Raw genomic sequence first — 14,794 nt, 5'->3', positions numbered from 1 at the left:
TTTATTATAAGTATAAAAGTTTATATCTTGATATGCATTAAACTTTTGAAACTCTGAATCAAATTTTAAACTATTCTGTGTATTGTAAATATTTTAATGTTCATACTTTAGTATGACTAGTATTGGCTGAGACTGAAGTTTAGAAAAAGAGCTGCTAAAAAAAAAAAAGTAATTTATACTCTAATGCATTTTATTATTTTAACTTTCTTAAAAATGCCTGTAAGAGTTTTTCACAGTTCAACTTCGTAGTTTTATCTGCAGCATTTTGCTAGTGTTATAAGGTATTTCTCCTACCTTCCTAGCGTGCCTTCGGGGTGTAGTGGTTCTGCATGCTGGGCCGGTATTCCAGAGGCCCGTGGTTCGATTCCTGATGAAGATGGTTGCCAATTTTTCATCTCCGTCACCTCAAAAAAAAAAAAAAAAAAAAAAACTAAGCTCTTTACAAGTGGCGTCCGAACTAAAAGGGTGTTGGATGATGATTCTCCTCACCCAGAATTTGGCAATCGGGTCCCCCAAAAACCCCAGTCACCCTTTAAAAGGGGGAGTATTTAAGGTCTTTCTCCCACCTTCCTAGCATGCCTGCCTTCGTGGTGTAGTGGTTCTTCATGCTGAGCCAGTATTCTAGAGGTCTGCGGTTTGGTTCCCGGTGAAATTGTTTGCTAATTTTTCATCTTGCCTGCTTCCAAAAAATACCAAATGTCTCTACAGTGTGTCAAATCAAACTGCAAGCAAGTATAGCTGTTTTGATGTTCTGTATTTAAAAGTTCTGTTTCATTACTTGTAGGAATATTATTTTATGTATTTTAATGCACTTGGTGTCTTAGAATAGCATATATAAATTACAAGAAAAATATCTTATGATCTCTAATATAAATGGTTCAGTACCTGAGCTCCCTGGGCTCTGTCTTAATGAAAAAAAAGAAATGCTATGAAGCATGTGGTGAGATGAAGGAATTCAATTTTAAAAGTAATTAAAGGCAAATAGTCTTTAGATGTGCATCAATAGTAAATATATAGGGAGACATGCAGAAATTTAAAAACTATTGAAGTGGTGATCATATTAATACTAAAAGAAATTTTGTAAGTAAGCACAAGTAAAAAGCAAAATGGATATACAGTACAAAGTCTGTAATTTGGAGTCGTCGAGACTTTGGCGATTCCAGATTAGGGGTTTTCCGGATTATAGATCATCAATTTAAATCTGGTTAGATGACATGCAGAAATTATACAATTAGAAACATGAAACCATAATTTATGAAATAAAGAGAAATTGTGATCTAAAGAGTATCAAAATTAACAAAAAAAAAGCTTAATATTTATTCGTTTACTTTATTAAACATTTCTTTCAATGTAAGTTGTCTAAGTTGCTTCATTTTTTTGTGCTAATACTTTCTCTTTAATCTTATAAAAAGACATAATTTCTTGTTCAGTTACAAAGTTCCACTGTTCAAGTCCTGTAATTGCTGTGTCGAGAATACCAACTAACTTGTCAATCGAAATTTTTTCGTTTTCAATAAACTGTCTTTTTCTTCACTATCGGAAGCGGTATTTTCTAGATCTAGAACCATACTACAGATTTCGCCGTCCATTAATTGATTGATGATTGTGGCATTGTTGTCGCAAAGAAAAACTTCTGTTATATCATCTTCATTTATTACCGCTTCTCCACATTTCTTTACAAAATCCAATAACTGGAAAATTTCATCTTTAGTTTGCGATGGCCGAAAACCTTCAAATTCGCGGCTATCATCTTCATTGTCTTCACCATGAAATATGGTACCTGGCCATAAATTATGCCAAGCATTTTTTTAATGTGGAGACACATCCTCCCAACGCGCATGCGTAAAGCATACAAAAGAAAGTTTGTGGCTTTGATATCCAGATTTTATATCATTCTGGATAATGGACGTCCGGATTACAGACTTTGTACTGTAGTATATGACACTTTTTGGTTCTCTTCAACTAATGCAACATTTTTGTTAATGAGGGTTATGTATTCGATATATTGATTTAATGAATATTTAATAACAGCACTTATATAGGGAGTGTTTAAAAAAGGGATATTTTCCGATTTCTTGCACAGCCACTGAAACGTCACTAACTCATTGGAGAGAAATGTTTGTTTTTAGGTCTATTTCAATGATACATCCAATGCTACCAGTTTTTTTTTTTTATTATTATTCTTTTCCCATAGATGGTGTGCACACTTCTTAGAGGTAATTACATCAACCGACCGTTGCATTTGGTAATAATCGTAGTTTCTTTTTCTTAAGCCAGAAAACTCCACAATTCCATTGAATTCGTTATGACAAAAACAAATATACGTGATGCAAGAAGAAATGCTCGTCAGAAAAAAGACCAATGAATTTCAAAGGTGCAAATCCACATAGTCTACTGCATGTATACTTGGGTTGCTGCATAAATACTTCCCTGCAACATTGTGGATTACGACAAAAATACTTTTCAATGACGTGATGCATTGTCCCATCGAGTTTTTAGTACATACAGTTACATTTGCTCGAGCTTTTAGTAGGAATGCAGATACTCCGAAAGTACCGAAAAAAAGTCTTATTATTTTTGGTGCTTCTCCAAACATTTTCATTAGTGTGACTGCAGATTATGATCATTCCTGTAGGAATTTTAGCATTAGCATAGCAGTGGACTACATATTGCAATTTTTTTTGTCTCTGCCGAAATCTCAAATTTAGCTTTGTGCGTCCATAGAGCCAAACATGGCTTGCTTAAAAGGTATGCAGCTTTTTTTTGCCTTCTTATTTTAAGATTTTTGAGTTGAAGTTTGTGTGCAATGCCAAGGTGAGCAATTTTCTGATGTTCTTTTTAGCAAAAGCAGATTGCTTTGTACATGAGAAGAACAACAGTACAAAAAATGAGAAGTGTGCATGTTTTGTATGGAAAAAGAAGTGTAAAATAATAAGTGGCACTTGATGCATTATTGAAATATATATCAAATGTTTCTTTTCAAAGTTTGCAACAAGTTCATGAGTGCTTTCCAAAACAGCGACAAGGTGGTGGTTTGGTGGGATGCAGATAGTCAGCAAGACCTAAATTTCTTAAATATTGGCTGCTGTTTGACAAATTGAAGTACTCAATAACGTAAACTTCATTTGATATTTTGAACTTTATATATATAATATATATATTTATATATATAATATATATATATTTATATATATAATATATATATATAAATTTAAAAAAATTTTAATTTTAACAAACACGTATAAAAGTAAAAAAGCAAATTTAAAGCCAAAATAAAGAAAAAAAGCCAAAATAATTTTTAAAAAAAACAAAAAAAATTTTTTTTTTAAATGTGTAAACATATAAAAGATTTAATTCTCGAACTAATCTACAATATCATTTAAATTCAGAAGCATAAGCAAATCAAGTGCAAAACCAAACCACACAAATAAATTCACTAGTTTAGTAAATTAAATTAAAATTAAACCAAACAATTTTTTAAAATGCATAAGTGAATGACTGTTGAGTAGGCAGGAGACAGACTTATCAAGGGGAAGTTGCCTCCAAACTTAACTCTCCAATCATTCAATTCGTGTTTCGTCATTCATGCAGGCAAGGATAAAAGTCAAACCAAAAGTAAAAAGAAATACCAATAAAGTGGTACCCTTAGAAATTAACATTTAAGAATTAAAGTTCTAAAAGGAAAATACTAATGAAGTCTTTGGAGAAACAAGTCAAGTATTAAATTAAACTTCAAAAAAAAAAAAAAAAAAAAAAAAAAAAAAAAAAAAAAAATTAAAAAAAAATTATAAAAAATAAAAAATAATCTAGAAACACACACTTTCAGTTACAAGTTAAGAAATGAAAGTATTACTGTGTGGTGTAAAAAGTGGAAATATATATATCCTACATGCATATTTCCAGTTACAGTTTCTCACAATAAAATAGTATTATACAGGTAGGCCTCCTACAACACTGTAGATATGTTCCTTGAAATTAAGAATAGGAGATACCAACTTAATACAAAAACTGGAATTCAGAGTGTAGCATTTTCATCATTCTTTAAATTTATGTACATAAAAACCTTCATAAAAAATTAAATAAAATTCAACAACAAGCACGAGTAGTTTGGTACATATAGATAACTTCAAGGATGAAAAGTTGTGAAAAGGTTGTTCTAGCATTGTATGTGTGCTCAGGTTAGATTGTCATGGTGTATAGTGTGCATGACAATGAAAATGACACATCTCTGGGTGATCAGCCCACTTTAAGTCTTGGTTGGGTTGTGCTCATATAGGGAATTACTTTATTGATGCTCAGAATGGCTACATAAGATTACAATACTGGAAAAGAAAGCAAGCCACAGCTGTCATGCTAAAATGATGCACTCCAGTGGTCGCCAAACTTGAGAAGATTCTGAGCTACTGTATGTTTTTAAATCCTACTGTGAGCCACCAACCAAAATAGTATATAACAAAAAGAAACTGAAATTGAGTTGTACATAAGAAATTGACATGTAGTTAGTAATAAATATCATGTAATAATAGGTTTTTTTTATCACACTTATTATCTTTAGTAAGAAAGTTGAAACTCATTTTTGTTCTTAACAAGACTTTAATGTTAGGAGTGTAGGTAGTGAACACAGTAGTTCAAATTTCATCAGTGAGTCTGTTTCTGTACTTATTTTTAGTAAATTTCATACGGGAAAAAGAAATCTCACGTAGATATGCAGAGCTGAACATTGGCTTCACTTCGAGACAAACTGGGACCAAAACTAGGTATTTTCTTTAACAGCAAGCGGCCAAATTCTTTTGGCCGCTTGCTGTTAGTACACTTTGCTGTTAGTACTTATTAAAGTACACTTTAAATCAAACAACGAAATAACATAAAAAAGAAAATTCAACTTAACACTACATAAAGGAAATAACCACTTACCTTATTTATGACACATCCACTTATCTTTCTACATGTATTCAGACAAAAACAATTCCTGAACAGCATCCAAAAAATTTTTAGTATTATCTGAACTAGAATCCGTATATCAGAGTCGCTACATAAATTCACAAAAATAAGAGTAAAATTATCCTCCGTCATGCCGGTATCGTCCGATGTTCGACTATACGCATTTCCTTCCTATAAATAGGACACTTAATAATGGCTACTAAGTAAACCTTCATTCACACACCAGTCAATTAATGCTTTTTCCCTTTCAATATCCAAATCATACAGAAACTTCAAATTTATCTTACCTCTTTTTACCGTGTAAACTACAAAATAACAACGTACTTTATCCAAACTCCAACACACATTTTCCAAACCTTTTCCCAGCATTCAGATTCACCACAACCAATTACATCATAATAGAGTTTCCATAGCATTCAACTAATCAGTTTACCATAAATGAACAACAACTTGGCGATAAATGAAACGACAACAGTAATCCAAGGGGCACCCTTAAATCTACTTTAAACAACCATTCTTGAAAAAATAGCCAACTGAGCTGTGTCAACTATATCAGTAGATTCGTCAAGTTGCAAGGAGAAAGCGTTGCAGTGCTCAAAGTGAGTTTTAAATTGTGAGATAAAGTCAGAATTTATAACCTCAAGCCTCCTCATTGCTGTATTTGCAGAAAGCTGTACAGATTTGATAGCAGACATCTTAGATTTATATTAAAACTATCAAATAATGCATCTGCAGCTTCTAAAAACACAGTTTTGATTATTTCACAGTCTTCATATGTTTTTTTATTCTGTGTAAAAATATTTGGAACTACTCTGATATACAAGTCGCCAAACATTTTTGGCCTACAAGTCACCAAACATTTTTGGCGAGAAACTCCACACTGCCATATTACTATCTAAATTTTTCCTCTACATTTTGAACTTTAAGCCTAAAATGTCTCCAAAAACGCGGTTTTCGCACATGCAAAAACTATGTTTTGAACACAGAATTTAAGCTAAAAATCCAAAAAAAAAAAAAAAAAAAAATTAGATAGCAAAAACATAAAGTTTCTAACCAAAAATATGTGACAAGAATCCATGTACACATCGATATGTCTTAACTTCAAAAAACATCTACGAATGGCACAATCTAGGCAACGAATGAATCTACGAACTACACCTCGCTTTAATAAATTAACATAACAACAATAAATTTCAAAGAATACCATGTACACAGCATCCCGTTTCAACTAAAAAAAACATCTACGAATTGCCCAATTTAGGCAACGAACGAATCTATGAACTACGCACACCTTGCTTTAATAAATTAACGTAACAACAATAAATTTCAAAGAATACCACGTACACAGCGTTCTGTTTCAACTTTAAAAAACATCTACGAATTGCACAATCTAGACACTACTCACTAATCAACAGAATAAACTAAAATAACTAAAGTAAATTTCAAACAATTAAAAAAACAACAATAACGTCAGAAATTCATACTGAAAAACAATGAACATAACATTCTACAAAATAAGAGCAAGAAAAAAATAAAATGCACTTACCATGAATTAATGCTTTTTCGAACAGCCGAAATACCAATTTCATACCGCATTTAACATGTCGCCACATTATCACTATCGTATTTATATGACAGCCAGACACACTATCCAGAAAATTCATAATAGGGTTCACAAATGAATAAAATCACAAATCCCTACTTCTATCACGCACAGCCGCTAATAATAATCTCTCAGATCCTCTTTCCACACCTCCAGTCTTCTCAGACACAGACGCGAACCAACGTGCTCCAGCTTTCAACGTCAGCAGGGTTGCCATACAACACGCAATCGCACCAAAACCCAGCACAGAACACATATTGCCACATTTGGTGAAATTAGGCCGTATATCAGAGTTGTACCAAATATTTGAAACTCTGAATGATGCCTCAGTAGCTGCTTTATTCTTGTTTAGTGGTTTTAAAAAAGTTGATTGTTGAGCATAAGCTTAGATTTTAGCTGCCTTAATTTTTCTTTTCTTAAGCAGAATTCAGCAGAAATCCTTTTCAATCCCTGCATGATCGATTTTGAAGTGACATTCAAAGTTCCCCTTTTTCCCAACTGAGATATTTGCATAGTACGGTAAACATGCACATTTATCTTTGATCTCAGTAAAGCACTTATTGATTTCCCATTCCAAATGAAAGTCATAAGCTTTCTGCTTTTTGTCTGAATACGCCATCATTTAGTACCAATGCATAAATCAAACTATCCAAGTTAGCAGATGCCTAATATACACAAGAAAAATATAGCGCGCACAACCTCATGTGTATACAATCAACTGTGAGATGAGGCTGACAGTGACGTTTACAAGGGAGAATCGAGCAGTTGTTCAGCGTCAGCTCAGTGGAGAAATTAAGACTAGACAAACCTATCCAAATGCGATCTACTGAAAATGTCCCTACGAGCTACTAGTAGTTCGCAATTGATGGTTTGGCTATCACTGATGTACTCAATCACAAGGGAACAATGAGAATGAATGTGAGTCCATGGTGGTTTCAGAATTCCTGTCTGAGGTTAATTTTCTGCATTCTCCACTGATACACTGTGTCTGTTAAAGGTTTATCCAACTGGAGACTAGGGGAAGCTGCCACATATTTCCTAAACTGCATTATAAAAGTACCTTGTTATAAGAAAATGTAAGCATTTTTGTAAGAGTAATCGGTTACCCTACTGTTTGTGAGAGGACTTTGTAAACATATGAACATATCTACCTTTAGTAAAATACTTTAGATAATTTAACCCGGGAGAGATAGCGGGGGGCACAGAGTCACCTCATGCGTCGAAAATCAACAATCCTGACCGGAAATATTTCATGTATCATCATCCTTCTAGTATCCTCCTGTCTGACACTCCTCTTGGAATTTGTATTGTTATTTTTGCTTGTTTTTCTTTTCTGCAAGAGAAGCAATCATTTCTTAGAATCCATGAGGGAATGGGGTGACTCAGTCACTCTGCGACCATCACTGCTTCCAAATTTTTCATTAGTAGCAGTTTAGCTTTCATTAGTAGCAGTGCTCTTGAGTGTTTCTGTTGTTGGTCTGTTGGATTATTTGATAAATAATGGCTTACAAACGTAAATTTACTGAATGTGAAATGGAACATTTGAGAATTCTATTAGATGAAGTTGAGTCTTCTGAAGAAGAAATTGTTCAAGATAGTGAAAATGAATCTGATGAAGAAATATACAGTTCTCACGACAGTGAAAGTGAATTTGAGCAGAATGATGAAGACGATGGAAATCCTGATTTAGTAAAAAGTATTTTTATTAGCAAAAATAAGACAGTTTGGCAGAAAGGAAAACCAAATCAAAAAGTGAAAACATCTTCTCAAAATATAATAACTCATTTACTAGGATTAAAAGGAATTGCACGCAATGTAACGGAGCCTCTAGAAAGTTGGGAATTGTTTTTCAATGCTAAAATGATAAGACTCATTGTGCAGTGTATAAATATTTATATTGAAAAATTATCGGTAAATTACACCAGAGATCGGGATGCCAAAACGACAAATGATGTGGAAATTAGAGCACTTTTTGGGCTTTTATATCTGTGTGGCTTGCATAAATCATCACATACAAACACACAAGATTTGTGGGCTACTGATGGATCAGGCATTGAAATTTTACGGAACACAATGTCATATAAAAGATTTAATTTTCTTCTCAGGTGTTTACGGTTAGACAATGTGACCAATTGTGAAGCTCAGAAAAAATTGGACAAATTGGCGGCTGTGAGAGAATTTTTTGCCGATTTCAATGAAAATTGCCAAAAGATATGCATTATTGGTGAATGTGTTACTATTGATGAAAAATTAGAGAAATTTCGAGGGTGGTGTTCCTTTTGTCAGTATATACCCAGTTAACCAGCAAAATATGTAATCAAAATATTTGTTTTAGTAGATTCAAGAACTTTTTACAGCTATAACACATTACAACAGCCGGAAGGTCTCTTCAGAGTTAAAAATTCACCATTTGAAATTACGAAATGCCTGTGCACTCCTTTGTTTGGATCAGGCAGAAGCGTAACAATGGATAATTGGTATACGAGTTATCCTGTAGCAAAAGCACTTTTGTCAAAGAAGCTAACGATTGTAGGAACCCTGAAGAGAAACAATGCTGAAATTCCAACCAAGTTCGTCGAAACAAAAACTAGAAAAGTTTATTCTTCTATATTTGGATTCCAAAAGAACGCGACACTAAGTATCGTGTGTGCCTAAAAAATCAAAATGTGTAGTTTTGTTATCTACAGTGCATTGCGATGACACCATTGATGAAAGTGATGATACAAAGAAACCAGAAATAATTTTATAATGCAACAAAAGGTGGTGTAGACAAAGTTGATGAAATGTCATCATTATATTCGACAGGTCGAAAAACCAACAGATGGCCGATGGTTGTTTTTTTATTGTATTTTGAACGTCGCTGCAATAAATGCCCGAGTTGCCTTATTGTCAACAAAGACCCCTCCCTTACAATATCGAAATAGGAGGAAATTCTTAAAAAATTTGGCTATATCTCTTATGCAGCCCCACATAGAGATGAGATAAAAAATATTCCGATGCTTCCTAAAGTGCTTTGTGAAAGCATCAATAATGCAACTTCTAATGGATCAGAAGAACGCCCATCAAAGAAACCAAAACTCGACAAAGGCCGATGTGCTATATGTCCAAGGTCAAAAGACAACAAAACTACAATTTCTTGCAAAATAGGTGATAATTTTTCATGTAAAATTCATTCTGCCTATGTTTGCCAGAAGTGTATGTTAGCTTCTGATCCCTGATTAGATATGTAATTATTTTGAATAGAATTTTATCTTAAATATTAAATATTGAAATAAGTTTTCTCAAGTAAAGAAATATAGTTTCTTAATGAAATATTGCAATTATTGTTTATAATCAAATGGTTTTTATAAATTTTATAACACATTTTCCTAATGAAACTGATTGGGATGACCCAGTCACCCCGCACAATCTCCAACGTCTGTGTTGGGTGCGCGCCTTCTGCCGAGTTAAAGGTTACATCTAATATAATCAAACTTGAAATTTGTATTTTACTCCCACATCTATATATGTATCTGTCTAAATTTCTGCATCATAATTACTTATTACTGAAGTATCGTAAAGGCTGTATGTAGTACAATTATACATTAAATTTGTAAGTAGTTCTGACAGGTATACATTTATGTTATGTTTTTCATAACATAGTAAGGTGTTGTAGAGTTTCTTGTGATTTTTAAAAATATAAACATGAATAATTATATGAATTAATATAAACATGAATTAATATTATAATTTTTTAAAATGTAAACATGTATTTTATGCTATTCTGTTGTACAATATTTGAATAGCATAAAACATATGTTTATATTAAAAAAACGCACACTTAATTAATTTTTTTAAAAATAAATATATATTTTATGTTATTCAGAAAGGCTGCTCACAAAATGCTATTGTAGATTTAACATTAGGTCATTATTGCATTTTTATTTAAGAGAAAATGATGCCAAATTATCAGTACCTGTAAATTTTTTTAAAAAATCTTTCAGTTGAAGAATTTATTGTGTGTTTACCTTGTTTACTCTGTAGTGTCCACTTGTTTTTTAAATGGATGAGGATGAGAATCATCTTATATCAAGTTATCCTAACCAAAATAAAAATTATTTTTATCTTCATTGTATATAAGTAAATAGTATTATTCTTCAAGAAATAATAAGCTGGGCAATATTTCATTGGATTTGACTTTTTGAATAGATTATATGTTACTTTCCTTTTAATTAGCTCATGTTGGGCCTGTTCAGTTAAATTCTCCATGACATTGTATATAATGTAGATGAATGTTATTTTTTAAATTATAATAATGAAAAATCCATTTAACTATATCTTGAGATTAAGGATATTCAGTTGTTGTGACCCCCCAAAAAAGGCGGGGTAACATTGCATTAATATGTAACCAACTTTGCTTATTCAGTATGTGGTATATCACAATGATGCCATCACATCTTGATCAACTGTAGCATTAAGTAATGTAATATATGAGTGTGCTGAAACCATCCTGGTTAACGCATTATTAAGTATGCTAATGTTTCAGTTGCAAAAAAATAACAACTTCAGTTTCTTTTCTTCTTTAATGATCCTAATATTTTTTTTTCAGAATTTACTGGAATGCAAAATGTTCTTTTTATCGTAGTAGATGATTTAAGACCTGCTTTGGGATGCTATGGAGATGAAAGAGCTATTACACCCAACATAGACCAGTTAGCTTCTCGCAGTGTAATTTTCAAGAATGCTTATGCTCAGGTATTTCTTTTTGTGCAAGTGTAAGATATATGTCAGTTTAATTACTTGTTGATAGCAACTCAAATCAAGTTCTTAATTTGTATTAATTCAAAACTTATATATTTACGATATTTATAATCTGGTATATTTAATTTGCAAATACATTATAGTTGCGGATATATATCACTTTATCTTTTCAAAGTAATTGTTATTTCCAGTAGCAAAATGAAGCCCTAAATTATAAACACATATTTAAAAAAATTGTTTTTTTAGACAACTTATCAAAATTATTTTGGGCGCTGACAGTGTAATTACATTATCCAACATCCAATAAATTAAATCTTAGTTATGGACAGCCAGATTTCTAATGTTGTGACTGACAGAAAATCAACTATGCTAAAATCAGTAAATAAAATTTATAATGAAATCATTTTTTGCTATTGGAATTAGTTTATATCAAATATAAAATACATTTCAATATTTTGTCAAATATTTCATCTTTAAATTAAAGAATAAAGTTTCACCAGTGCTAAAGAAAAGGCATATTTTATACCCTTGGGATGTTTTATATCTGAAGCAGCTTAGTTTATATTAATATTGAAAAAGTGCAGAAAATACATTCTCATGTCAAATGCTATGCAACAAATATAATTAATTATAAAATAATTTAATGAATCTTTTCTAAAGCTGAGGGGAAAAGGTTTAACTCAAAGGGAAACAAGCAGGTTGAATATTTGAAAGATGAAAAAATTCTACCATCATTGAAATTACAGAATATATGAAATATTTCTTTGAATTCTGTCACAAATATTAGTTAATTACATTTTGCTCTCCTTTCAGAGTATATATATATATATATATATTTTTCTTTGATACTTTTTTTTTTTTTTTTTTTTTTTTTTTTATGGACAGCCTTCAACATTTTCATTTCAGGTTCCTGCACTTGATATTTTACCCGCCTGATCTAATGGTTCAGCGGAGTCAGTTTTACTTGAAACTGTTTTTTTGAATATTAGCATTCACTTCAGAAGTAATAAGATTTAGTATGTCATCATGTAAACAATGTGAAATGCATGAGCAATCAGCAGTCAGCTGATTTTTAGATATACTGCCAAATTGTGACTGAAGGCATGATTTTGCCAAACAGCAACATAAAGTGTTATACACTTAAAAGAGATAGTCAGGGATAAAACTGTTATTCATGACTGTCACACATATATAACATTAAAATAATTTTTAAAGCCGAAAAACCTTATGTCATTATGTACAAATTATGTACATTATATTCATAATATATTTAAACATATATATTATGAATATAATGTACATAATTTGCTAACAACTGGCTGTGTTATTATCAGCTGCATTTTGATGCAATCATGACATCTATGAGTGTAACTAAGAGTGAACTGAAATTTAATTATATTTCATCTGAACTCTCATTAGATGCATATGTTCAGTTGCAAATGAGGTAAGTGCCTATGGAAAGTAATCCAAGTTTATGTTGACAAATAGAAACACTAATTTGTTCAATTTTAGTTAAATACCATTGTATTTCCAACCATGCATAATTTTTCAAATGAATTTTGGATATTTTTATGTATTTCAAAAATAATTTCTCCTGATGTTTGACATGTAAATAATTTTTTTCTTCTTCTTTCTTTTTTGAAGGAGAAAAACATTCTTTTGGGAGATAAACTATTAATGCTTCTATTATAATGTATCAATAAAGAAATTTGCAGTATGAATAAAGTGCTAAAAGTTATTAAGTAACAACTTAAAATATTTGCTTTCTGCAAATTAGTAACTGTAATTCTGATATAAAAACTATTTTTCATGAAAAATGTATTTTTTATATATTTCTGAAATATATTTTTTCCCATTACACTGTAGTGTAATTTATATCATGCACTCATTTATAACATGGTACATTTTAACTGATTCATTACATATCAATTTTTCTACTTCCAGTTTGTGTAATAGGTAGAGTACTTATACTGCATGCTATTTCATCATACTTATTTTTCTTCTTCAAGAACCATGTAAGGGCTAAGTTTGACTAAAGCAAAATGAGATAGCTTTGATTTACATTGAAAACTATACGAAAACATTGCTAAGGTCAACTTCCTTATGAAACAGCTGTTCTTTATTTTTACTTAATATGCACTATGGAATTCTGTTGTTCTACATCTGAAATTTGTGAAAATGAATATAAATGCATCCTGCAAACTGCCACAAATAATAAATATCCACCCAACTTTATTTCAAGACTTAAAAAATTTAAAAAAAAAAAATAATAATAGAGAAATTTCTATTATTATTATTTTCTTTTAAAGTTTTCCAACAAAATTTTAAAGTTTTTTCCTGCAATTAATTTGAGAAAAGTAAAATTGTAACAACTAAGCAAAAGTAAATTTATTGGAACATTTTCCTCTTATCCCATTACCCCATGCATCACTTAAATTTAAAAAAAATTGCCAGATTAAAGTTTCATCCATTTAAAAATTGCTAAGAATGGAGAAATTGAATGCCGACATGACCTATGCATTGGGTATATACCAGGGATAAATAGAAGGGCTAGGTCATTCCTTTGTTCGACTCCTTGCTGACGCGAGTCTCATTGAGGGGGGAACCGGAAGTAATCTGACGTATCTCTGTTGCACCTGCTCTGATTTCGCGCCTTTAAAACTGTAGTTTCATTCAGTTGCGAGACGATTTTCTGGAGATCGCATATCCCAAATTAATTTTAATCATACATATTTGTTTTCCAATAATGCAAATATTTAAAATAATTTGTGTATATATAGTTTTAGTCAGTTTTCCTTTTAAATTCTATATTTAAAGTATCCTTTATGTAATATGGCTTCTTGTGATGTAGCAACGTGCCATAACACTTATAGAAATACAAAAGGAAGAGATATTGTATTTCATGCTTTCCCCAAGGACAATTTGCTTTTGACGAAAGAATGGTTACATAAATGTCGAAGACAGGATTCTATTAATGTGAAAAACGCAAGAATTTGCAGCTAACATTTTCTGTGCAGTGATTATGAAGATGACATGAGAAATCGCTTGCTTGTATTGCCGCAAAAGAAACTGTTGAAATGCAATGCTGTGCCGAAAGTAAATTTATCGTGTGCAGTAAACGAAATAACACCAAGAAATCGGAGACATTTGAAAAAACTAATGCAGAGTGCTTTTGAAAAACTACACGAATTAATAAGCCCAAAGAAAATTTATTTTGAGGCCGAGAACGAAATTGAAGCTGACAATAATAAATCAAATGTGAATGATTTTGAAATAAAACTCACAAGTGACAATGCCCTATGTGACAATATCCCTGAGTGCCCTAAGTGTAAAGATAAACAAGAATGTATTGATAATTTGAAGAACAAAATAATATCTTTAGAAAATTGTAATAAAATATTGAAAAATAGAGAAAAGAAAGATTTTAGAATGTTTGCTCAGCGACAAAGAAGGTGGACGACATCTAGAAAGAAATTTGTATCGGAAATTCAGAAATTAAAATCCCAAACA

General features: G+C 31.4%; 1 protein-coding gene across 2 annotated transcripts in view; it reads left to right on the top strand.

Annotated features, from left to right (window-relative positions):
* The window catches only part of LOC118181385 (iduronate 2-sulfatase-like), a 75,483-nt gene that overhangs the window by 7,373 nt on the left and 53,316 nt on the right, over positions 1–14,794 (top strand). For both annotated transcript variants that reach the window (XM_035350512.2, XM_035350513.2), the window contains exon 2: positions 11,133–11,278. In XM_035350512.2, coding sequence (XP_035206403.2) covers positions 11,133–11,278 — 146 coding nt within the window. The remainder of the gene's footprint in view (positions 1–11,132; positions 11,279–14,794) is intronic.

Source organism: Stegodyphus dumicola, chromosome 8 (assembly GCF_044657685.1).
Source record: "Stegodyphus dumicola isolate Sdum_Otavi_A_Nest chromosome 8, ASM4465768v1".
Taxonomy (NCBI): Eukaryota; Metazoa; Arthropoda; class Arachnida; order Araneae; family Eresidae; genus Stegodyphus; species Stegodyphus dumicola.
The sequence above is the reverse complement of the archived record's forward strand: the minus strand, read 5'-3'. Positions and strand labels throughout refer to the sequence as shown.